Here is a 24996-nt window from a genome sequence, read left to right as displayed (position 1 = left end):
AACCGGTTATCGGCACATGCCTATTTGTAACTGAACGTTTTAGTGAACACTTGCTTTAAAAATAAGATTTTTTTTAAATTAATGTGTACACTACATAATTATGCTGACATTAAAAAAAAAAAAAAAAAAAAACGCAAATTGACGATAAATCTTATTTAAAAACTCCAAAATAATTTGTTCCAACTAAAGTTCAGTAGCATGAACATGCAAGACGTACAGTAATTCAATCAATATTTTTAGTCTACATGAACACAGTGCATCTGATCATAATTTTAATCCGAACGCTGATCGGATTGAAAACATTTTGTCTATTTAAACATACTGATTGTCATCAAATATCTTGGATTAAGCGCATTTACCGCGTTTCATAATTTCAATCACTGCTCATGTTTATTAGGCACTTATTTTATCTATTACCTTGATTCCTTTTTTTCTGATTTTCATAGATGTGCCGAGCTATTGGTAGTGAAAGCGGAGTTGGAACTAATGCTCGGGGAGGTAGCAGAAAGTGGATTTGATTTAGACAAAGTCAAGACCCTTCTGGAATTTTACTCAGGTTTGCACAGACGGGTAGTTCATTCAAGTTACTAGACTTTCCCGTTCTAAATGTGATTTCTGTTATTACTCGTTTGATGTTCAGTCTTAAATCGGATTCCTTTGTCTGTTCAGATTTTTCAGATCTCCAGTGCAAGTCGCAAGTTAAAATCAAACCGAGGAAAGGATGTCCATCGCAGAAATCTCGTTCCACAATGCCTGTAAAGGAGGATGACCTGGAGGATATCCTGAGTACAAGGTGGACTGTTAAAGAGGCAATTGTGAATGATGAATCTAGCTCGCCGCCTCTCAAGGCCAAACCTCATCTTTGGCTTTCATGCCTCTCGCACAAACCGACCTGCTTGTGCCTTTGCTGTTCGGAGCCCTTCCTGGGCCGTGTTACTGCCCGCTGGGCTGCAGCACAGGCCTTGGTTCTTCAGGTAGATCCTGCTCAAGCCAAAGTGAGTTTTAAACTTCAAAAGGAAACATTGGCTCGTTGTAAGATGATCACTGCCAAACTCAAGGCTAAGTTGGCCGAATTCAACCCAGCAAAGCGGTCCCCTAAGCCCTCTCTGATGCATAGTGTGATTGCCCGCGTGTACCTTCACATGGCTCTTTCTAGCCTTGAACCCAGCCTTAGTAAGGTCTGCAACATATCGAAAATAATCGAAGCTGGTTTAGCCTTTGTTGATTCCGTGAACTCTCCAGAACTCAGAGCTGTGAAAGCAAATCTCATGGCAACCAAAGCCCTTGTGTCAATGATTATCTTGTCTACCAAAAAGAACTGCAAGCTAGAGGAACTTTTCTCAAATGTGTGGACTTGGAAGGCACCAAAAGATGTGAAAGTTCTGAAAACGAACCAATCCTCTCTTAAGGAGCCTAAAAGTTTGTCAGTATCTGAAAAAAAGAAGCCAACAAAGGTTAAAGTCCCAGGCTCCGCAACCAAAGGAAAGGTCCTGACTCCAATTGTGTTTCCAAAGACTCCTGTGAATAAATCAAAGTCTTCTGCAAGGGAGCTTAGCATTTTTGACTTCAGTACAGACGTCCTCGCATCTTTCCATACACCTGCTCAGAAAGCAAAAGCCCCAGCTAAGCATCAGAAGTCACCAAAAACTGCTCCCAAGGTACAGTTTCAGGTGTTTGAATTACCACCCGCTCAAGACAAAGTTAAGACTGTACCTGCTGCTCCAAGGCGCACTAAGAAATCTCGTTTCAAGGTAATGAAATGACGAAATTAAGAACTGGCTTTTATTTGTTTTGAATTAACTCTTAATAATTTGAACGGTCTAAATTTGCAGGTGGATTTTAGTGATGAGAGTGATGTAGAGTACAATGCTCAGGAAGAATATACTAAAAAACTGTCCAAAAAGACCACCACCACCAGACAGGCTACTCGCAAAAGTAAAGCCTCTTCAGCTACCCCTTCTGCGAAGATCCTGCCTACAAGGCCGGCTCGGCATAAGAGCACCGCGCTAACTCGAGACACATCGTCAGAAGATGAAACTCTGGTGTTTCGAGGTCCTTCAACAAGACTTAGAAGAGGCAGAAAAGTTTCTGGCAAGGAGTCGGAGTTTGAGGAAGAGCCAGACAAAATGAGGTCAATTGATGAGGAAACTAATGACGTTTTAAACCTGAGCTTCGAGTATTTAGAGACATCAGAAACTGAGACAAAAGACTGTAAAGGTAAAGTCAATTATGTATAACCTGATGGGTAATTAATTGAAATGAATACAGTGGTACCTCTATGTACAAAATTAGTTGGTTCTGGAAGTGGTTTCGTAAACTGAACATTCCGTAAGTAGACACGTTTTCCATGTACGGTAAATGCCTTGATCCGTTCCTAGCATCCCAAAATTAAGACATAAATCTTTTTATAAAGCATAAAAAAATGCGTCAACACATGTAACAAATACATGTTACAATCTGATTATTGCACAATAAACATAGAATGGGAGTTGTGCATAATGGTCATTTACCCATCCTTTTTTCATACTTTTATCTCTTGCTTTGTATGGACCATAGACTTCACTATCAGTTGATGGGAAACTGTGCGGGGCTGCTCCATAGGGGGCCTGTTTTCAAAAACTTAGAATATTTTCAAGAGCAAAGCTGCTAGCCACCTAAAACCAAAACAGGCACCTCCCTTAGGCATATGAGTCTAGAAGCGGCATCAAAAAATTAAGTCGTTCCGTGATAAAATCACAATTATTTTTTTATAAGTATAACAAAACTTAAAAATGGCTATAAAAGTCTCAGATTTTACACTAGATGCACAAAATCACCAAATGCAGGGATAATCACCTGTATTTTCAGGATCAATAGCAATATTTAACATATACAAGTTTTTGCCCGAAATAGAGACTTAAATTTATTTAGTGCAATTTTGGCATAAGTTTTCAACAGCTAATAAATCAATTTTCACATCAGAAACGTAATACTTGAGGAAAGCATGCAGAATCATCTCAATTTTACTCCGAAAAAAAAAGCAAATTTTGCATTTTCTAGTCACAGCTTCTTTAGGTTGAATTCCAATGTCACTACTGCCTCAGCACGTCTTGTGTTTGTTACATGTTACATAAAGTGAGTAAAAGCCGTTTTTTTTTTTTTTTTTTTTTTTTTTTTGTTCTCATATGGATGCAGAAATGTGTAAATTTCTTTTTGTCAAAAAAACTGGCAGTTGGCCGAAAATTACCTATATGAATGTAAAGTTACGCGATTGTGTATGGATACAAAATCCAACATGGTGGCCATCACAAAACAAAGCTTTTTAAGTGGAAAATTCTTATATCTATATAATTCTTAAATCTCAGAATTTCTATGGATATGAATGTAAAACGGTCTAGATTTTTGGTTAAAAGCAACAAAAAAAACGGGCAGTTATCATTCATTTTACATGAATATTTCAGGCTAAAGTTACACTAATTTTTCCCCATCCATTTCATTTTTTTCACACCGTTTCAAAGTGCATGAATGGTGGTATTTTATGTAATAAGTACCTTGAATCCCCGACCAAATCACTCTTGAGACACTTCTGCCTGCATGTATGCACTAAAACTTTAGTCCTGTTTCCACCTAAATCTGGTGTTAGAACGTAATGTGTGTTTGAGTTTATCGCGGTGAAAGCTGCCACGACGCTCTGCCTCGCTCGGCTGTGGCGCAATGTTTGTAGGAGCTGTCTCGTCAACTTATGGTGAAGTCTATGTATGGACAACCCCCCACCCCTTTTCACCATCACTTTCTTTGGGTCTATACTGAATAAAAGTTAATACACTCACGTATAGCTGTCGGAACACCTCATGGCGTGCGGGGCCAATGAAAAGGCAATATTTTCACGTTGAGGTGTGTCATAACCTGAAAATTTTGTATTTAGAGACGTTCGTAAGTAGATGTGCCACTGTACTGCAGTTAAATGTAGCTAACTGCATAATGATGAATGGTAGTAACAGTTGGTTAAAGATGGCTAAAAATGACTAGTGTAGCTCAACATCACACATTAAACTGGGCAATCAAGCATTATCTAAAACTGTTTTGCTCTTTCCATCTTTAAACAGATTTTGTCGAAGTGATGAGGAGGGATTTGAGTTGTGATTTGGAGAGGAATGACTTTCTAAGGAAGAGTAAACATCCAGCAAGAGATCCTCAGCCACATATATTTTATTCAGACACTGGGCCAGGTGAGGCTTTACCTTGTCCTTCACTGAAACACGAATATAATAAACATGTTTGGATTACATAGCAGTTGAGTACACTGCTGACAAAGTTACAAATATTTAAGAGTGGAAAATGTTAACGTATGAGTGTCAGTATTCAAATTTTCACCGTACCGGCTCACGCTGATAGCGATCAAGTTTCAAGACGATGGGTTCATGAATAACTGAGGAGTAGGACTTGTGTCCACAAGAACAGCCACCTGAGTGTCGACTTGACAGGCTTTTAACCTGTAAAAAGACACATTGGGAAGCATGCCATTGCAAAAATATAAAGAACAAAATTGATGGTGTACCATGAGAGATCGTTAGGTGTGCCGTGAGAAATTATTCAATATCGTTATTTAAAAAAAAAAAAAAAAAATTGGGAGGCCCCTGGGGTATTTTGAAGGACACTCAGCCTTGTTAACAGCACGCGGACGTTGTCGGGCGGAGTTGCAGTTGGAAGGAGTAGGTGGAAGCTGTTAGTTACTGCTCGGATTTCTAGCTTTCAGCCACCTTGCTGTCCACGACAATGTGTTTGAATTAGGGCTGTTAAAATTATCGCGTTAACGAGCGGTAATTAATTTTTTCAATTAATCCCGTTAAAATATTTGACGTAATTAACGCACAAATGCCCCGCTCAAACAGATTAAAATGAGAGCACAGAGAAAGGTGTACTTGTTGTGTTTTTGGCGCTTGGGTGCGACTGATTTTATAGGCTTCAGCACCCATGAGCGTTGTGTAAGTAATTATTGACATCAACAATGGCGGGCTACTAGTTTTTTTGATTGAAAATTTTACAAATTTTATTAAAACCAAAACATGAAGAGGGGTTTTGATATAAAATTTCTATAACTTGTACTAACATTTATCTTTTAAGAACTACAAGTCTTTCTATCCATGGATTGCTTTAACAGAATGTCCATCCATCCATCCATTATCTTCCGCATGTTCCGGGGTCGGGTCGTGGGGGCAGCAGCTTTAACAGGGAAGCCCAGACTTCCCTCTCCCCAGCCACTTCAACCAGCTCCTCCGGCGGGATCCCAAGGCGTTCCCAGGCCAGCCGAGAGACATAGTCTCTCCAGCGTGTCCTGGGTCGTCCCCGGGGCCTCCTGCCGGTGGGACATCCCCGGAACACCTCTCCAGGGAGGCGTCCGGGAGGCATCTGAACCAGATGCCCGAGCCACCTCAGCTGGCTCCTCTCTACACGGAGGAGTAGCGGCTCGACGCCGAGTCCCTCCCGGATGACCGAGCTTCTCACCCTATCTCTAAGGGAGAGCCCGGACACCCTGCGGAGGAAACTCATTTCGGCCGCTTGTATCCGGGATCTTGTTCTTTCGGTCACGACCCAAAGCTCGTGACCATAGGTGAGGGTAGGAACGTAGATCGACTGGTAAATCGAGAGCTTTGCCTTTTGGCTCAGCTCCTTCTTCACCACTACGGACTGGTGCAGAGTCCGCATTACTGCAGACGCCGCACCGATTCGCCTGTCGATCTCCCGCTCCCTCCTACCGTCACTCGTGAACAAGACCCCAAGATACTTGAACTCCTCCACTTGGGGCAGGATCTCATCCCCGACCCGGAGAGGGCACTCCACCCTTTTCCGACTGAGGACCATCTCGGATTTGGAGGTGCTGATCTTCATCCCAACCGCTTCACACTCAACTGCGAACCGCTCCAGTGAAAGTTGGAGGTCACGGCTTGATGAAGCCAACAGCACTAAATCATCTGCAAAAAGCAGAGATTCAATGCTGAGGTCACCAAACCGGACCCCCTCAACGCTTCGGCTGCGCCTAGAAATTCTGTCCATAAAAATTATGAACAAAATCGGTGACAAAGGGCAGCCTTGGCGGAGTCCAACCCTCACTGGGAACGAATTCGACTTACTGCCGGCAATGCGGACCAAACTCTGACACCGGTCGTACAGGGACCGAACAGCCCTTACCAAGGGGCTCGGTACCCCGTACTCCCGGAGCACACCCCACAGGACTCCCCGAGGCACACGGTCGAATGCCTTCTCCAGATCCACAAAACACATGTAGACTGATCGGGCGAACTCCCATGCACCCTCGAGGACCCTGCCGAGGGTGTAGAGTTGGTCCACTGTTCCTCGGCCGGGACGAAAACCACACTGCTCCTCCTGAATCCGAGATTCGACTTCTCGGCGGACTCTCCTCTCCAGCACCCCTGAATAGACTTTACCAGGGAGGCTGAGGAGTGTGATCCCTCTATAATTGGAACACACCCTCCGGTCCCCCTTCTTAAAAAGGAGGACCACCCCCCCGGTCTGCCAATCCAGAGGCACTGTCCCCGATGTCCACGCGATGTTGTAGAGACGTGTCAGCCACGACACCCCTACAACATCCAGAGCCTTCAGGAACTCCGGGCGGATCTCATCTACCCCCGGGGCCTTGCCACCGAGGAGCTTTCCAACCGCCTCAGTGACTTCAACCCCAGAGATCGAAGAGCCCACCACGGAGTCCCCAGACTCTGCTTCCTCAAAGGAAGGCGTGTCGGTGGAATTGAGGAGGGCCTCGAAGTATTCTCCCCACCGGCTCACGACGTCCCGAGTCGAGGTCAGCAGTACACCATCTTCACTATACACAATGGTGCACTGCTTTCCCCTCCTCAGGCGCCGGATGGTGGACCAGAATTTCCTCGAAGCCGTCCGGAAGTCGTTTTGCATGGCCTCGCCGAACTCCTCCCATGTCCGTGTTTTTGCCTCGGCGACCGCCGAAGCCGCAGTCCGCTTGGCCAGCCGGTACCTGTCAGCTGCCTCCGGAGTCCCACAGGCCAAAGAGGCCCGATAGGCCTCCTTCTTCAGCTTGACGGCATCCCTTACCGCTGGTGTCCACCAGCGGGTTCGGGGATTGCCGCCACGACAGGCACCAACCACCTTACGGCCACAGCTCTGATCGGCCGCCTCAACAATGGAGGTGCGGAACATGGCCCACTCAGACTCAATGTCCCCCACCTCCCCCGGGACAAGGGAGAAGTTCTGCCGGAGGTGGATGTTGAAACTCTTTCTGACAGGGGATTCTGCCAGACGTTCCCAGCAGACCCTCACAATACGTTTGGGCCTGCCAGGTCTGGCCAGCATCTTCCCCCGCCATCGGAGCCAACACACCACCAGGTGGTGATCAGTTGACAGCTCCGCCCCTCTCTTCACCCGAGTGTCCAAAACATGCGGCCGCAAGTCCGATGACACGATTACGAAGTCGATCATCGAACTGCGGCCTAGGGTGTCCTGGTGCCAAGTGCACATATGTAAACACCCCTATGTTTGAACATGGTGTTCGTTATAGACAAACCGTGACGAGCACAGAAGTCCAATAACGGAACACCACTCGGGTTCAGAGTACAGAATGTTAATAATGGTAATGCCATCTTGTTGATTTATTGTTATAATAAAGAAATACAGTCCTTATGTACCGTATGTTGAATGTATATATCCATCTTGTCTTATCTTTCCATTCCAACAATAATTTACAGAAAAATATGGCATATTTTATAGATTGTTTGAATTGCGATTAATTGCGATTAATTACGATTAATTAATTTTTAAGCTGTAATTAACTCGATTAAAAAATTTTAATCGTTTGACACTGCTAGTTTGAATAAAACTCGAGGGGAGGAATGACGGTTGTCACATATGGATAAAATGGAAAGGATACTTTTGTGTATATCGACACTTGATAAGTCTGATCAAATAATATACAGTCGACTTGCTGGGGTCCACATTGACGTGGACAGCAAGGTGGCTGATGACTATACTTTCGAGCAAGTTCTTGAACGCAGGAAGAGCAATTACCAAGCATGCGACAGAGGACCTTCCTTGTGACGCACACGGAAATCGTGGTGGCAATCATGGATAAGTTTTTAAAAAGGACAACTTTGAAATCCAAACTAAACCCTGGACAAGATTTCTGACCAAGACCAAAGGCCCTAGTTCAAGTCGTAGTTATAAAAAATTTTTTTCAATTTACGTTCTCAACCTAAGTACATTTAAGGCCAAGACTTGAGTGGGACAACACTTCTTTATTTAGTGTGCTTCTCATCACATATGCATACAATTCATCCCTTAGGTTTCTTTTTACCGTAATTCTACAACAGCAGGGAGCGCACAACTATGGCAACAGCAGTGTGACATGAATATGTTAAATCTCCTCCCCCCTTACATAACATGTCCCAGAAATAAACACAAAAGAACCCCCTGCTTTTCCTGCACCGGGGATGAGAGGAAACCTATTCCATTGTTTCACGTTCCATCAAGAATCAGACGTACAAATATTGAGAAATTATATTATAATTAAATATACTCTACATCAGGGGTAGCCAACTTCGGTCCTCGAGGGCCCCTATCCAGCTTGTTTTCAATGGCTCCCTCCTCCAACACACCTGACTCCAATAATCAGGATCGTTATCAGGCTCCTGCAGAGCTTACTGATGAGCTAATCATTTGATTTAGGTGTTTTAAAGGAGGGAGACATGGAAAACCAGCTGGATAGGGGCCCTCGAGGACCGGAGTTGGCTACCCCTGCTGTACATAGTCATTTTGGAACATTTTTCAGATTTTGTTGTGCCGCAAGATTTCTTTTTTTCCCCCCAATGTAAAAACTTGCCGTGACTCAAACTGTTGAAAAACACTAGTCTAATTAGAACCCGATATGTTCTTGTTCATATACTGCATTGGTTCTTAACCTTGCTAAAGGTACTGAACCCCACAAGTTTCACATGTGGATTCACCAAACCTTTTGGAATTCAATAATAAACCTTTTTTCCCCAAATTCAAAACCAATAAGTCTAAGCTAGCAAGCAAGCTAATAATTTAGCAAATTCCCATTCAAATTCTTCTTATTTTGACAGCATGTTTTGTAAAAGGGTCAAATTTGAGATAACGCTGCCCATTGGTCGGTTATATTCCCTCATACCAAATGTGAGTCAACCTTCCACTGAGCAAACTAGTTCCTCCTCCCATCTGATCGAGGACGAGCAGCTGAAAGAAATGGACTAAGCCTGTAAATTGGGAGCAAACCAGTCCAAAACCTGGCCTGAAAAGCCACTTTGTCTGGATTTAATCTGCGTACAAAAATATGGCAATGCATTTCTTTACCTTCGGCAAACCCCTTAGACTTACACACCAAACCCCTAAGGTTCAGTCGAACCCAGGTTAAGAACCACTGGGTTAATGTATGAACTGTTTTTTTTTCATCTGATTAATAGGTTTCCTTCTGTGTTGTAGACAATCTTTCATTGGAGGACATTCAGGGGTTACTCCGCTCAGCTTGGCTAAAGCTTCAGCACTTCCCCTCGCCTACCATTTTTCCAACGCTTTGTTCCTTTCTGGCTTTATCGATGGGACAACAGCATCCCATAACTACAGCGATGCTTCATTCCCAGTCTTTGGGCATCACGAGTCGGCATCTCACCATCAGACACCTAGCAAACTGTCTCAAGTAGGTGTTTTTTTCCATGCGTCGTGGTATAATACAAGAATGTGCTTATGCAACATCATCTGACGTCTGCTAGGTGTGTTTTGAATTGTTCACTTGTTGATCGTGTCTATAGGAAGCAAAGAAAAACGGCCACTGGGCTTACAGATCAAATGGATAACTTGACACTTGATGAGTCCAGTCCCACTGCGAGTATAACTGATCAGAAGTTATCTCAGTTGGAGAGCATATTTTCCTTTTCAACTGCTGACTGTTCAGCCTTCCCTCAAAACCACTGCCAAGAGTTTATTCAACAAATTGAGCATCTTCCTTCAGGTAACAAAGACAGTATTTTTAAAAGACTGCAAAAAAGCAGAAGGCATCCACATGATTCTTCCTCTCTTCCTTAGGTGTGACTGTGTGTGTGATGTCAGTGCTTGGAGTAAAGGTCGGGCAGGTGGGTGGAAGTATCCTTCTTACCCGTCTTGAAAAGGGGTCCACTCCTGTGACTGTACACATTCCCACCCCCGCAGAGCCGGTAAGCATTCTTAGCTGGCATCTGAGAAGTCTCATACTTTTACGGGATTGTAACAATGAGGAAGAAATTACTAAATTTTAGATTTGAAAGGGGGGGTGACTAGTTACAAATTACAATCATTTACTAGAGATCAGGCTTGTGCCGGTATGTTATTCTGATGGTATGATAACCTTAAGCAAAAATTTCTCGGTATCACGGTATTGCAATTACAGCTCTGAAATGTTGTTTAGGTGTCTGGGTTAAAAGAATAAATAAGTTTTTTCATTGAACAGGATTTTAATTTTTCAAAACAACATATTAGCAAATTGTAACATATGTTAAGTTAAAATGTAAAAAAATAACAAATATTCTAAATAAAATTTAAAATGCAGTGATCCCTCGTTTTTCGTGGTTAATGGGTGTAATTTTGGTGTTCACATAAATGCGAAACCATATTGGAGGTATTACCTCCTTTGGCAGCCACCGTCCGCAAATGTTTTACATTTTGGTTGGCCTTCTTCCTTAAAGCCGCGACCGTCTGTAACTTTTCTATAGTAGCCCAAGTATTCATATACCAGTAACTTTGTTTTCTTCGATGGCTGGAAAAAAAGCTCAGGTGTTTCACCACTTCATGCTTGAGAACACACATCACTTAAGTTAGGTGTTTTTCCCACGTATTTCAATTGAATTTTCCATTTTTAAGTTCTAGTTAAGTTTTAACTTGAAGTCTAAATTGTAAGTCCTGTTAGGATTTTGAGTTTTTGCAGTGTTCAAAATAAATGTATGATACCTGCTAAAGATGTCCCGATCGATCGCGATCACGTCATTTTCAAAGTATCGGAATCGGCAAAAAAATATCGGACATGCCTTTAATACATATATGATTTTTTTATTTAAATCGTTTTCTAATTGTATTTAACGTTACAGACAAAATGTCTTACACTCATCCAGGGTAGTTTTGGCTTAAAGTAGGGCTATCAAATTTATTGCGTTAACGGCGGTAATTTTTTTTTTAATTAATCACGTTAAATAATTCACGCATGCGCTGCACGACCCACTCACGCATTGTCGCGTTCAATCTATATAGACGCCGTTTTACCCATAGATAGCGCTAAAAGGCAGCGTATAATGAGTAGAGAGAATTTTGACAGCCTTTGGAACCAGTTTTTATGTGGCTAAAGCCTTACAATACCTCTCTCAGCAATTAAAAATAACGTGGGAGGCAATGTGGGGAAGAAAGGTAGTAATTGATCATTTTCTCAAAACTCTGTTCTTTCCCAACGCAGAGAAGATTTATCAATTGGTGCCCCTACGCACAGTCATGGTTGCACTTCCCATCATGCATTTGGGCAGAAGTTAAATGGCTGCTGTATCATTTACTGAAAGCTCAACAAATACACTAGATGGCAATATTTAGTCACAATATACAAAGTCACATTTATCCTTTAAGAATTACAAGTCTTTCTATCCGTGGATCCCTCTCACAGAAAGAATGTTAATCATGTAAATGCCATCTTGAGGATTTATTATCATAATAAACAAATACAGTATTTATGTACTGTATGTTGAATGTATATATTCGTCCGAGTTTTATTCATCTTTTTCTTAATGCATTGCCAAAATGTGATCGGGAAAAATTATCGGGAATGATTGGAATTGAATCGGGAGCAAAAAAAAGCAATCACATCGGGATCGGCAGATACTCAAACTAAAACGATCGGGATCGGATCGGGAGCAAAAAAACATGATCGGAACAACCCTAATACCTGCTGTATTGGAGCACATTAGGCACCAGTGCTACTAGGTGTTTTATCCATCAGTCACTAACAAGCTAAAATTTACAGTTAGCTTTATTTTTATTTAACACCATCACTCTACAGCGCTGTGTTTTTACAGATTAAATAAAGCCTGTATGAACGACATGGTAGCCATGCATCGACAGTAGTCATAATTAAATGAAATCTAGCCCTCCGCAGGGCTAATGTTACATTAGCAAGGTACATTAACGTTAATTTTATTTATAAGCGCTACGTTAACAGCTCTCGGGCTAGACGTGGTGCCTTCGGTGGAGCGGGCCCGGGTTTCAGGGGCGGGCATCGGTCGCGGGGTGTGGAAGCATCGGCGGGGTAGCCAGGGCCGGGTGGGGGTAGAGTTATGCAAGCGCTGTCTTACAGTGAATACATGAAACCGTGTTCGCCTTGGTCTCCAGCTTGAAATGCTCCCATACTTTTGACATTTTCTGCTTTTTCTTGGTGCCTTTCTCTTCGCTTTCGTCGACTTCTTCGTTACCTATATATTCATGCGTGGTTGAAATCAAATATATCCGCCGCCTCTCCTTTCTTCCTCTACGCATGTGACGTCAGGACCTTGTGCTGCATTAATAATAGTCTGGGCAAAACGTCATGCATCTCAACCTTTGACCAAAAAGTGTAGTGTTTAAAATGGATTTTTAAAAAATCTTATTTTATGTTGTGCATTGTTGAAGGTTTTCAACCTCGGTTTTTTCAGCGCATCCCGAGCATTTATCTCAACAAAACACAGCCTTCACTTCTTGGTGACTAAAATCACGTTTCATTCATTGACACTTTGGCCAACAACTCTCTTCTGTTGTAAAGCACTCTATAAGAGGGCTGGTCCAGGAGATGGATGCTATTAAAGTGGATCAGAAGACTGTGCTCCATGTGTCTGAGAAAGCTCTGTGGTGGGAAGGCTGCAGGGCGCTTGACTTAAGAGTTGAGGTATGGAACAGGTGCACTTCTAATCACTAAATATTACATCCAAAACAAAATATTGAGCAAGACCAATACTTATTGTCCAAGGTGATCAAATGACCTTTATTTTTATTATTGCATGGATGAGCAAGGGTATTGTACTGTGCCAAATATTACTAAATTAAGTGTTGATTTTAATCTGGATTACTTGTTCTAGCTATTGCTGAAAGAGATGGAGCAATTGTTGGGATGCTGGAAGAGCCTTTTTCTGCCTCTTTCAATGGATAAAAAGCTCGCATCTCAGGCCAAGCACCTTTCCAAGATTTTGTGTGCCAAGGGGATTACAGCCAGTGAGGAGATGTTAAAGGTATGATCCCCAGTCCCTTCCATCTGAAAAACCTGTTGAGCAATAGAACAGCAAGTTAATTTTCGTCTAGGTTGTTCTTTCTGCAAGCCCGTTACTCTCTCAAAAAGACTTGAGAAGCTTTGCCCAGGGGGTCTGTCCCGAATGGGATGACGATTGTGAGCAGATTCTCCGATCTGCTGTTTGGCAGTTTCCAGACAGAGAGGTGCCTTGTGGTCACACGGTCCTCATTCTGGATAGGGTACTGAAGTCTCAATTCGTGATTTGTCACACCAAACAATATATTCTGCCATCTGAGGTTGGATTTTCATGGATTCCAAACTGATATTTACTTTACAGCACCTTCAGAAGTTACCATGGGAGAGCATCTCTTTCTTAAAGTTCCGATCTGTGAGCCGAATGCCATCTTTGCAGTCGTTGATAGGACTGAGCGTCCAGAAAGAGGTGTGATCTCTTATTGATTGTATTCATATTCTGTGTGAAATCGGTCATCAAGACATTGTCATCTTCCCCTTTCAGAATGACCCTCAGTCCATCCTGAACAGTGGTGTGGACACACAGAAATCATTTTATCTTTTGGACCCTGATGCCAATTTGGAAAACACGCAGAAAGAATTCAAAGAGTTGCTTAGCAGGTGAGACAAAGGGTTACATGATGGTTTTTGCCCATAAAGCTTGAAAGACCTGGTGGTAGAGAAGCCCAAACAAAAAAATCCAAGCTAAAATCAAATACCGCATATTTCGAACTATGTCATTTTTTTTCTTTTTTCATAGTTTGGCCGAGGGTGCGACCTATACTCTTGAGCGACTTGTGTGAAATTGTTAACACGTTATTATATCCTTTCACATGTTATTTTTACACTAAACCGCAAGAGGGCACTAAAGGCCTTTGTTTCAACTGTTGGCGGTAACTTATAAAAACAACTGAGAAGGGCTGAACAAAATGGCACCAAAAAGAAAACCATATTCTGCAGATTACAAGCTGCAAGTAGTGAACTTGTTAGCTTGTTCTTTGTTATAGTTATCTGAATAACTTAAAAGCTATTAGTGCTGCAACGATTAATTGATTAACTCGAGTAATTCGATTAGGAAAAAAGATTCAAATTAACCTTTACTGCTTCGAGTATTCGTTTAAAGTGGCGTTGTAATGGTTTGTTTTGAAAGTGTTTGCATTTAGTTTTATTTATTTGGGTGGATACCTTCTATTCACAACAGTGAATATCACATGACTCATTTAACATGGCTGAATGCAGCTGCTCCCTGTTAAGACCAACAAAAGCTAAGTTTTTGTTTGAGCTAGTTTTTTTCTAATGCATTCGTAATTTAGTTTATAGGTGTATTAAGCAGTTTTTTTTGTTTGTTGTTTTTTTTTTGGGTGGGAAAATGTGTTTGAACCATTTGTTAAGAGCATTGTAAAACAAAGTTGCCATTTTATAGTATTCAAGCTAGTGGACTTTTGCAATGTAAATTAGCCAATTGTTTTGTTTTACTTAGATCCTCATTTATTTTTTTATACCCTTTGAGGCTAAGCTCGAGCATTTAAATTTTTTACGTTCCTTATCCGATTACTCGAATATTCGAACTAACTAGTTCATCGATTAACCGACTACTGAAATAATTGAAAGCTGCAGCCTTAATAGCTTTGTTACATTAACTTAACAGGCACGTTCTCAGTTCGTTGCTTATGCCTCATATAACGTTAGTGTACTTATTCAGCCTGTTGTTCTTTATTCTGTTTTTATTTTGAATTGCCTTTAAAGATGAAATGTTTGCTCTTGGTGGTGGATTTTATCAAATTTCTCCCCAAAATGCGACTTATAGTCTGAAAAATACGGTAACTGACGGAAGCTAAAGAAAGATGTGCTGTATGACCTGAGGACAAATTTACACGACGTCTTACTTTTCTGTTTCCTCACCCACATTGCTACCGTTTTTTAAGTAAGCTGAATTTGGACGGTGTGTGTGGACATGCACCAAAATCGGGACAGCTGGAAGGAGCGGTTGCAACCAAGGATCTATACCTGTAAGTTTTGGAAGAACCTTTTTGGTACTTTGTTTGTGGTTTTGCTTTTTAAATGCAGATAACCTTGTTTTCCCATCCCTTTGGACACTTAGTTATTTGGGGCATGGTGCAGGCGCACGATTCCTTGACCAGCAGGCAGTCCTGAATCGACCAATGAGAGCCGCATCTCTGCTGATCGGCTGCAGCAGTGCCGCTTTGGCTGTGCGGGGGGATCAGGAGGGTCAAGGCATTATCCTCTATTACCTCATGGCAGGCTGGTGAGAAAATGGCTTTCATGGAATTAAAAAAAAAAAAAAAAAAAACACTTGTATAGGACTATATATAGTATAGTATATATAGTATAGTTACTGTACTAAATCTGTGATAAATTGTTTCCTTCCTCTTCAGCCCCTTTGTTTTGGGAAACCTGTGGGACGTAACGGATCGAGATATTAATCGCTTCACCAAAGCTTTGTTGGACTCCTGGTTCGCATCAACATCTGGGAGTGCGCTGCTGGATTATATGGGGCCATCACGGGAAGCCACACACATGAAACACCTCATAGGAGCCGCACCTGTAGTCTACGGTTTGCCAATTCAGTTGAGGTAGTGCAAGCCAGTTATCTATAGCTCCGATTGACGCATAAAGCAGTATATTAATTCCCCAAGCCCCCTAATTCTTTTCAAGGTGATTAAACTTCACCTTTGGTTTTGAGATTTTGTATTAGTACTTGGTCGGAGCTAAAATGTTACTTTTTTTTAACGATAGTTTAGTGAGGCTGAAAAATTTTATGGAATTTTGTAATTAGTCTGGTATGAGACTGATATGTTTTTTTTAATTAAACTTTTGTGTTCCATAATTCACTGTTATTTGTAAATTAATAAATCCATTTTCTTGTGGGAGTTTATATCTAATGTTTGGTCTGAGTTTACCCCAGAAAGTAGTAATTACATGATAAATTGTGGTGTATAATTTGCATGACCATAATTTATCTACAAGTTTTTTTTTTTTTTTTTCAGTAGTTTGTGTTTGCAAAATATGCTGATTTTGCCACAACACATGTTTAATGGAAATCAGAGCTGGAAAGTCAGGAAGTTCATGAAGAACTGAGTTCAAGTTTATTAAATAGGCCTGGCTAAGTATACACTTAATACCTAATTAGACTTTTTCTGATTTTTAAATTGTTAGGTACAGTATTATGTGTGACTCCCAGCACAAGCAAAATAGACAAATGCTTGTCTAGATTGAAACACCTCGGTGAAGTTAGCCCCCATCAGATGCAAATTTATATAAAAATGATGTCAATTGTTACGTTCCTACTGTAAAATGTTTTGTTTGTGCTGCTATTGTTTTGAAGATATTTACTCTTATAGGTCAATCTGAAGTAGCCCCCCATTATGATTGAAAACGACAAATTGTGTCAACTGTCGATCGTTTGTGCTGGTTTATCGCAGCACAAACCGCCGCTGCGTACAGAGCGTACCAACTCTCAATCTCAGAAGGGTATTTCAACAATTGACACCCCTGCGAGTCGATTTAGCAGTAAATTGGGAACTGCGAGTCACGTCATCACTCAAAAGTTAGCGGTCGAATGTGGCTTCAGTCTGCTGTTATTTTTTTTAATTTTCTTATTGTTGCCACAATAAAGTGGAGAAAGCCATCAATGACTCCTCAAACAAAAGTTCCAGCATCATCACCTTGTCAAGAGTCAAGAATCTCCATTGGACAAGGTGATGATGCCGGAACTTTTGTTTGAGCATTGTAAAGATTCTTGTCAAGAATCTGCATTGTACAAGGTGATGATGCTAGAACTTTTGTTTGGTGCCGTTCCAGTGAGATTTACAAAGATGACTGCCTGAAGAAAACCTCAAATATCCTCAGTCGTTGATATGGGGCTGCATGTCAGGCAAAGGCAGTGGGGAGATGGCTGTGGTTAAATCTTCAATAAATGCACAAGTTTACATTGAAATTTTAGACAACTTTCTTATCCCTTTAATTGAAAATGTCATTTTCCAAAATGACAATGCATTATACCACAGAGCTAAAACTGTTAAAGAATTTTGGGAGAAAGACCCATCCAGTCAATGTCATCGCCTGCAAATAGCCCAGATCTCCACCCTAATGGAAACCTGTGGCGGAAATGGGAAAAATGGTCCACAGCAAGGCTCCGACTTGCAAGGATGATCTGGCAACTGCAATCAAAGAGAGGTGGCACCAAATTGATGAAGAATACTCAAGTCCATTCCTCAGAGACTGCAAGCTGTCATAAAAGCTAGAGGTGGTGCTACTAAATACTAGAGATGTGTTTTGATTGTTCTTTGTTTCTCATGATTCCTCCCCCCCCCCCCCCTCAGAATGGAGTGATTACATATAGCTCCCTGCACTTACTCTATAAAAGTAACATTTACTGAACACAACGTTTTTATTTATTTCTTTTAGTGTTTCTGAATGCTAAAGATTTGCATTTTTTAACTAATTCATTATTTTTTCTAAGCTTTTTATCGGAGTTTGTTATACATGATAAAATGTCTGCGTGAGTGCTCGTCCGAGACTGGCGATTCCATACTTTTTGCTAGGGGTTGTAGATGTGCTGTTAGTAATTCTTAAAGCCACAGAGTTGCCATTTGAAGTGACTAAAGGTTTGGGTTGTCAATATTTTGCATCATTTTTGCCTGGGATTCAATATTTGGAACGTTTTTTGTTTGGTGCGGTGGCTACAAAAAATGAGAAACATTTAATTTTGGACACGCGCGCATGTACCGCATGCCCGTGAATGCCCAGCAGGAGGCGTCTTTTCACACAACCGAACAACTTCCTTGAACCGGAAGCAATCGCTGAAAATCCTCACTCATACTCCCAATATGGCGATAAATCTCGCGGACCTGACTTTGCCTCAACTTGAGGGACTAAAGAGCCAATTAGACCAGGCAAGTGTCTTTTATTATTGTTGTTGTAATTTTTGTTAATGCCTGTTAAAAACAATGTTGTTTCTGTATTGACTGTAATTGAACTAAATACAGTATACTCCACGGTTTTTTTTTTTAGATGGATGGCATGGCTTCACCTCCCACACTTATTTTGCACCATTAAAATCCGTTATAAGCCAAATGAGGCGTGGTTGTTTGCAGACATTTGTACATGCTTCAGTTTTGGTATTGCCACTGTTTTAAATCGTTTTTTTGTTTTGCAGGAGATAGAGTTCCTGACGTCCTCAATAAGCCAGCTCAAAGTTGTCCAGGCCAAATTTGCTGACGCAAAAGATAATTTGAATTCTCTTAACAAAAGTAATCAAGGTAGGTGGAATATGTTTTCATACTGGGTAATTCAGCACTTAATAACTAGTTAAAGGTTGGTCAACGTTCGAAACCATGTTCGTTTAGACACGAAATTAGGGGTGTGACAAAATATCGAAATGGTGATATATCGTGATACTTTGTATCACAAAAGGTTATCGATATGCTCCTGCCAAGAACCGAGATATCATTTTAAAAAGGTGTCAATGTCTAAAATTAAAAGGAACCAACTAGTTGCTACCAAAATCTTCCACCATAATAGCATTGACGGTGCATGACGCCGAATCCCTTTAGACTGGGAACTAGAGCTGAAACGAATACTCGAGTAACTGGAGTTTAAAAACTGATCCGAGTAATTTTATTGACCTTGAGGAATCGTTCAATTTTGTCAGCTCTAAGCATCACGTTTTGCCCGGACTACTTTTAATGCGGGACAGCGCGCTGACGTCACGTGCGTAGAGGAAGAAGCAATTAAAAAAATAAATAAATAAAAAAAACGCTACAAACTACGCCCGCATGATACTAGTGCGTTAGCAGGTAGTGTCCGATGCGTCTCATAGATATTGCATGCATTTAGAACTAGATGCGAAATGACAGACTTGGCTGCGTCTGGGCAGCATTAGTAAACAGCCGCCATCTTTAAGCAGTACACTTCTCGTTCCCAGCGCTAATAAATATAACGTTACTGTCACTTGCTCACGTAACGTTAGCCCTTCGGAGGGCTAGGTTTCGATTGATTATGACCACTGTCGATGCGTGGCTAACGTGTCTTACATACAGGTTTTATTTAATCTGTAAAAACAGCGCTCTAGAGTGATGAGGGTGTAAAATATAGTAAAGCTAACTCGGTTTTAGCTCAGTAGTCATTGCTGAATAAAACACCAAGTAGCACTGGTCCCTAATGTGCTCCAATACAGCAGCAGGCATCATACATTTATTTTGAACACTGCAAGAACTCGGTACTTACAGTTTAGACTAACTTAAAACTTAACTAGAACTTAAAAACAGCTTGACACAAATGGAAATTCAATTGAAACACGTAGCTTTCATGTGATTTGTGTTATCAAGTGTAATTACATTTTCAGGTAAGAAATGTTTTTGTTTTTTTTTTTAATAAGATCTAGAAGTTTTTTGAATGAAAGCAGTGAATTATTTTTTCTAGTCACATCTGAGATTCAATTGTTGGCTGTTTTCAACAACTGCAGAAAAAATAGACATTGATTGACTGAAAATGGTTCAATATTGGATTAAATGTCTTTTTTTCTCATGTATATTTATAATTGCTCTGTACCTTTAAAAAAAAAAAAAAAAAAAAATGTGGTATCCGATTACTCGATTAATCAATAGAATTTTCAAACCATTACTCGATTACTAAAATATTCGATAGCTGCAGCCCTACTGGTAACGGTCGTTCATTCGAAACCAGAGCATTCAGTCATTGAGTCCGATTTTTAGGGCATTTACGGGTCATTTCCTGGTGAATTTGAGTCACTGCTTATTCATTTGTGTGATTCCCAGGTCACTTTCTGTTCTGTAACTCAAAATAAACAGGAAGCGACCCGTAAAATATCCCAAAATCAACAGGAAGTAACTGAAAATCACCAGGTAACTGACCTGAAATAGCCCAAAATTACCTCATTGGCTGCCACTGTTAAGTTTGAAGTGGGAGGGATGGCAGCGAATGAACGTTCATTCGCTGCCACCCTCCCAGTTCAAATGGATTTGACGTCTACTAGTGATAAACTCATTCCAATTCACAGCAGAAGCTTGTTAATCTGTTTATTAGTTTTTTTGTAGAATAGTCGAGAATGATTTCCTGACCAATGTATCGATAATCTTTGTATCGCCATATCGTCAGATCATCGTTATCGTGAGCTTTGTATCGCGTATCGTATCGTGAGGTACCAAGGGGTTCCCACTCCTAACGAAATGAATAAAACTTGCCAATGCACGGACACAGGGGCGGAACAAATGTGAACAGGGCCCGGGTGCGATGAGCATAAACGGGACCGTGAAGTTTATTGTGGATTTTCAAGTAATCATGAAATTTCGCCCAAATGCTAAAAATCCCTAGATTTATGGTGAATTCATTAGAATTACTATGATGCTATATTCGATCTCAACTATTGACGAGCTTTTATCTTGTCTTGCAGGCAAAGAATTACTTGTCCCACTAACTAGTTCTGTATCCTTGAGCTGTATTCGGCATCACTAGCCCTTTTGTCAATGCATTGTTTTAATAATGAGTCTTTAAAGGCAATTTTCCTTGACATGACTTGATGTAGATGTATGTGCCTGGAACATTAAATGATGTGGAGCGTGTTTTAGTAGATGTGGGGACAGGATATTATGTTGAAAAGGTAAGTAAACACTTTCGTTATAATGTATTTCCTGTATAACACCTGTAATTTTTTAACTATAAGCTGCTACTTTTTCCCCCTCATTTTGATACCTGCGACTTGTTTGTTTATTTGGGTTAGTAGGAACACTTTATTTGACAGGGGCTTCATAAGACTACCATACATCATAATTATGACACTATCATGGGCATTAATGAATGCTAATGACTAGGGGTGTAACTGTACACAAAAATCTCGGTTCGGTACGTACCTCAGTTTTGAGGTCACGTTTCGGTTCATTTTCGGTACAGTAAGAAAACAAAATGCAAAATATAAATGTGCTAGTTGTTTATTACACACCTTTGTGCTTTCAACAATAGGAACATTAGCCTATACAAAGCTAGAATTCTGCTCAAAAAGTAGTGGGTATTTAAAGATAATCCAACAACAATTTGCCTTTCAGACCCCGCGTATTGGTCAGCTTTCTTTCTGAAAGAAGAAAAAAGAAGTCCTGTGCTAAAGAGAAAAGCAATCCCAATGACAAAGATTTTAACATGTATTTTACAAATGAAATGCCTCAATGAGTCATTTTTTTTTCTTATGAACGGTTTTCAAAAGCTTTATTGATGGATTTTCTCAAGTTAAAGCGCCACACAGAAATTAATAAATTTAATTGTGTAAGCCGGATCTATGTATTCTTATTACTTAATTACAGGTGTTTTAGCTCATTCCAATTTATTTTATTTAAATGGGCTATTATTTATTTTATTATGAGTTTATATTTTACAAATGTGATGTAGTATTCATTTATATCGTACGGCTCGCGAAGGGCGTAACATAAAACAAGCCACACAAATGTACGAGTGGACACAAATTTATTTACACAACAATCTCTATACAAAACAGGAGAAAACGGGTTGAACAGAAATGGTGAGTTACCCTTACTTGCTTCAGTGCTCTTATTTACAGTGGTGAACAAAAACGATCCAATAACGAATAAACACAAAAGACCTCACCGAAAAAGCGGGAGTGTATCAGACTAGCGATCAAATGCAAACGAGCCTGAATGGCGAGCAAACAGCTGGCGAGGAGGACCGTGGCAGAATGCTGTCAAATGTGACCTCATAGAGCGTTGACAGCGGCAGGTTTAAGAAGCTTGGCGTCTTTTTCCGTGGCCAATCATCGGCGGTGACATCGTCGGTCCGTCCTGCGTTGATCAGCTGTCGTCACAGTGGGAGGGGAAGTAGCCAGCTGGTGGAGGCGACGATCAGCTGACTGGAAGAATCTCATAAAATTAACTATTAGACGGCCAGGGTCGTAACATATAACTTTTCGTATGTGAATATTAGTTCCTTTTTGTTTTGTTGTGGTAGGAGGGTTTTGTATTGAACACGGAGCTGTGCTGGTTATGATTATAGCAGAGAAGACGGCAGTAAATCAAAGACAAGTCAAATGTGCTCCGATCTACCACTCAAGAGATCTGATGGACTCAAAAATTGGGTTACGATTGCATATTAGTTTGAAAATTGACCGGATCCACCGTATTTTTACACGAGTGACTTCCGGTCTACCCGATCCTAGCTGCCGGGAGTAGTATTGACGCAGGAGGGTCGTGTCTCGCGTCAAATAATAAACTCTGCCGTTCTTTTCGCGTGCGTTGTGTTGAGCCGCTTCCGGGACTCGTCTAACACGCGGCCGCACTGCGACTGGTGTGCATTGGCTGATTGACTTTAACGCCCGCGTTTCACTGCCTTCTCGCGGCGGCCACGTTGTCGCGTGGTTGACGTTTTTGGGTTATACTGTCCTACCGTGTTGGTCCTCATTATAGTAGAGAAGACGGAGTAAATATAATCTACACAAACTGTAACCCGATCGACTCACAGCCTCGAAAAGGGTTACATTACGTCAGAAACTCATCCGGTACGCCTCCGTTCCGAACCGAGCACCACATACCGAAATGGTTCAATACATGTACCGTTACACCCTTACTAATGACAGATGTCATTAAGTATCATCCGGCAAAGTATGTCACCAACTTTCCATTTCTGTCCAGCTCGGATCTTTTACATCTATTCAAAAGTAAGATAATTTCCCGGATGACACAACATCACATTTGTCATAAGCATTCTTTAATGGTCATGGCAGTGTCATGTCATCATTATGATGGTCTTATGACAGTTTTATGGTGCCACTGTCAAATAAAGTGTTACCAAATACCAGAGCTAGCAATTAATGAAACAACTGGAAGAGTAACTGAAGAAATATTTAACTTAGAGCATGAATTTCAAGTGTTATTTACATCTGTAGCGCTGTAATTAGTCCTGCAGCTATCGATTATTTTAGTACTCGATTAATCGATGAACTAGTTGGTATGACTAATCGGGTAAGGAACATAAAAAATGTAAATACCTGACCTGGGCTTCAAATGGTATTAAAAAAATAAATGAGGATATATGTGCAACAAAAGAACAATTGGCTAACTTACATATCAAAAGTACACTAGTTTAAATGCTATAAGATGCCAACATTTTTACAATGCTCTTAACAAATAATTCAAACACATATTCCTACAAAAAAAGGCTAAATATACCTTTAAACTAAATTACGAATGCATTAAAAAAAAAAAAATAGCTCAAACAAAAACTTGGCTTGTCTTAACAGGGAGCAACTGGGTTCAGAAATGTGAAATGAGGCAGACTAGAGGAAAGGTTATCCACCTAAATAAATAAAATTAAATGCAAACACTTTCAAAACAAACCATTACAACACCACTTTGATTAAACGAATAGTGGAGGCAGCAAAATTCAAATGTTTTTTTTTCTAATCGAATACTCGAATTAATCGATTAATTGTTGCAGTACTAGCTGTCATGCATGCTAGGAGGCATGTTGGATGAAAACAGTGTTGACAGCAGGTAGCAGCAGAGGTTGACTGTGTACCCCAAGGGAGCAGTGACAACCAAATGAAGCTTTGAAGCCAATTGGTTTAAAGCTTCATGGTGGTTCATTTCATCTTTTGATGCCGCTATCAAATAAAGTTTTACCGGTTAATATCTTTTGGTATAAAGATCCCATACTACAGTGAGGACAGCTGTGGATCATTGTCCAGTGCGGCTTACCTATGAACAAATGCCGTTTTGGTGTCAAATTTGGTGGGTAGAGGCTTATAGTCCAAAAATTACGGTAAACATATTAAACCGGGTAATCAAGGTATAACTTGTATTTGCCTTTCTTGTAGAATGTAGCAGATTCAAAGGCATTCTTCAAACGGAAACTAGATTTCCTCACAAAGCAAATAGAAAAAATTCAGCCCGCCCTTCAGGAAAAACATGCCATGAAACAAGGTGAGTCCCGCAAATCTTTACAAGCATAGGAGTAGAAACGTTAAAAACAGCTTGGTTGAATTTTTCTGCAATAGGTCTGTGTTTTTGTAAGCACCTCATTTTAATCTGTTTTTCCGTGTCCTTTCTGGTGTCTGATAGCTGTGATTGAAGTCATGAACATGAAGATCCAACAGCTACAACAGAGTAAACAGACTTCCAGCACCAAGGCTTAATTGGGGCAAGACTTAAACAATGCTGTGTTGTGAGTGAAAAAGAACTGTAAAATGTCCTGCATTATGAAGTCTTCTTTCATAACTTGTGAATAAAGAAGTGAATATAATTAGTTTTTCTCTACTTATGTATGTCCATGCAGCTAGCATGTTTTCAGTTAATAAGGATTATTTTTTAATTACAGCAGTTTGAGGCTTCAAGTCAACCCATTTGACATTTACAGATAATTGAAGGATAGAACCAAAACTTGGAGATCGACATGAAAATCAGGAATCGGCAATGTTTTAGTGTTGTCCAAAACATTTTAGTGGTAATCTTAATTGCAGTCAAGCGTTTCTGCAAACATAACCCAAAAAGCATGAATTTCAACCTCTCAGTTTTTATTTGGCACTTGTCTATTTTTCTACTGGAGACTTGATATGGACTAATGTGGTGATGTAATAGGTCATAGTACAGTGTAATAATAAGATCGAATAGATGATGTGCTGAGAAAAAAAACATATCATTGTTTAAAATTCAACATTGCATGTAGTTACTCTTGAGCTGAGGTGGTTAGAGTAG

At 40.6% G+C, this 24996-nt stretch overlaps 2 protein-coding genes across 2 annotated transcripts in view; both read left to right on the top strand.

Annotated features, from left to right (window-relative positions):
* espl1 (extra spindle pole bodies like 1, separase) overlaps positions 1 to 16173 on the top strand; it is a 42743-nt gene extending 26570 nt beyond the window's left edge. The window contains exons 18-32 of the mRNA XM_057844863.1: positions 447 to 556; positions 670 to 1751; positions 1833 to 2217; positions 4086 to 4208; positions 9466 to 9679; positions 9792 to 9991; positions 10066 to 10193; positions 12788 to 12910; positions 13101 to 13250; positions 13321 to 13488; positions 13587 to 13691; positions 13767 to 13882; positions 15187 to 15270; positions 15363 to 15527; positions 15658 to 16173. Of these exons, the coding sequence (XP_057700846.1) occupies positions 447 to 556; positions 670 to 1751; positions 1833 to 2217; positions 4086 to 4208; positions 9466 to 9679; positions 9792 to 9991; positions 10066 to 10193; positions 12788 to 12910; positions 13101 to 13250; positions 13321 to 13488; positions 13587 to 13691; positions 13767 to 13882; positions 15187 to 15270; positions 15363 to 15527; positions 15658 to 15859 (3355 nt within the window). The 3' untranslated portion in view covers positions 15860 to 16173. The remainder of the gene's footprint in view (positions 1 to 446; positions 557 to 669; positions 1752 to 1832; positions 2218 to 4085; positions 4209 to 9465; positions 9680 to 9791; positions 9992 to 10065; positions 10194 to 12787; positions 12911 to 13100; positions 13251 to 13320; positions 13489 to 13586; positions 13692 to 13766; positions 13883 to 15186; positions 15271 to 15362; positions 15528 to 15657) is intronic.
* Positions 16174 to 18041: 1868 nt separating this feature from the next.
* LOC130922458 (prefoldin subunit 5-like) lies at positions 18042 to 24547 on the top strand. The gene is made up of 6 exons (XM_057847287.1): positions 18042 to 18177; positions 18441 to 18543; positions 20697 to 20728; positions 20829 to 20903; positions 24120 to 24225; positions 24364 to 24547. The coding sequence occupies exons 1-6, from the start codon at positions 18112 to 18114 to the stop codon at positions 24435 to 24437; spliced, it is 456 nt and encodes a 151-aa protein (XP_057703270.1). The 5' UTR covers positions 18042 to 18111; the 3' UTR covers positions 24438 to 24547.
* The last annotated feature ends 449 nt before the right edge of the window (positions 24548 to 24996 follow it).

The sequence above is a fragment of the Corythoichthys intestinalis genome, chromosome 9 (genome assembly GCF_030265065.1).
Source record: "Corythoichthys intestinalis isolate RoL2023-P3 chromosome 9, ASM3026506v1, whole genome shotgun sequence".
Classification (NCBI taxonomy): Eukaryota; Metazoa; Chordata; class Actinopteri; order Syngnathiformes; family Syngnathidae; genus Corythoichthys; species Corythoichthys intestinalis.
This window is presented reverse-complemented; position numbering and strand designations above follow the sequence as displayed.

Bases quoted from the DNA above. Each gene is read 5' to 3' on its own strand.
- LOC130922458 (XM_057847287.1), top strand. From the start codon at position 18,112: ATGGCGATAAATCTCGCGGACCTGACTTTGCCTCAACTTGAGGGACTA. The intron at 20,729-20,828 runs GTATCCTTGAGC...GACTTGATGTAG, and splicing joins TTGTCCCACTAACTAGTTCT to ATGTATGTGCCTGGAACATT. The intron at 20,904-24,119 runs GTAAGTAAACAC...CCTTTCTTGTAG, and splicing joins CAGGATATTATGTTGAAAAG to AATGTAGCAGATTCAAAGGC.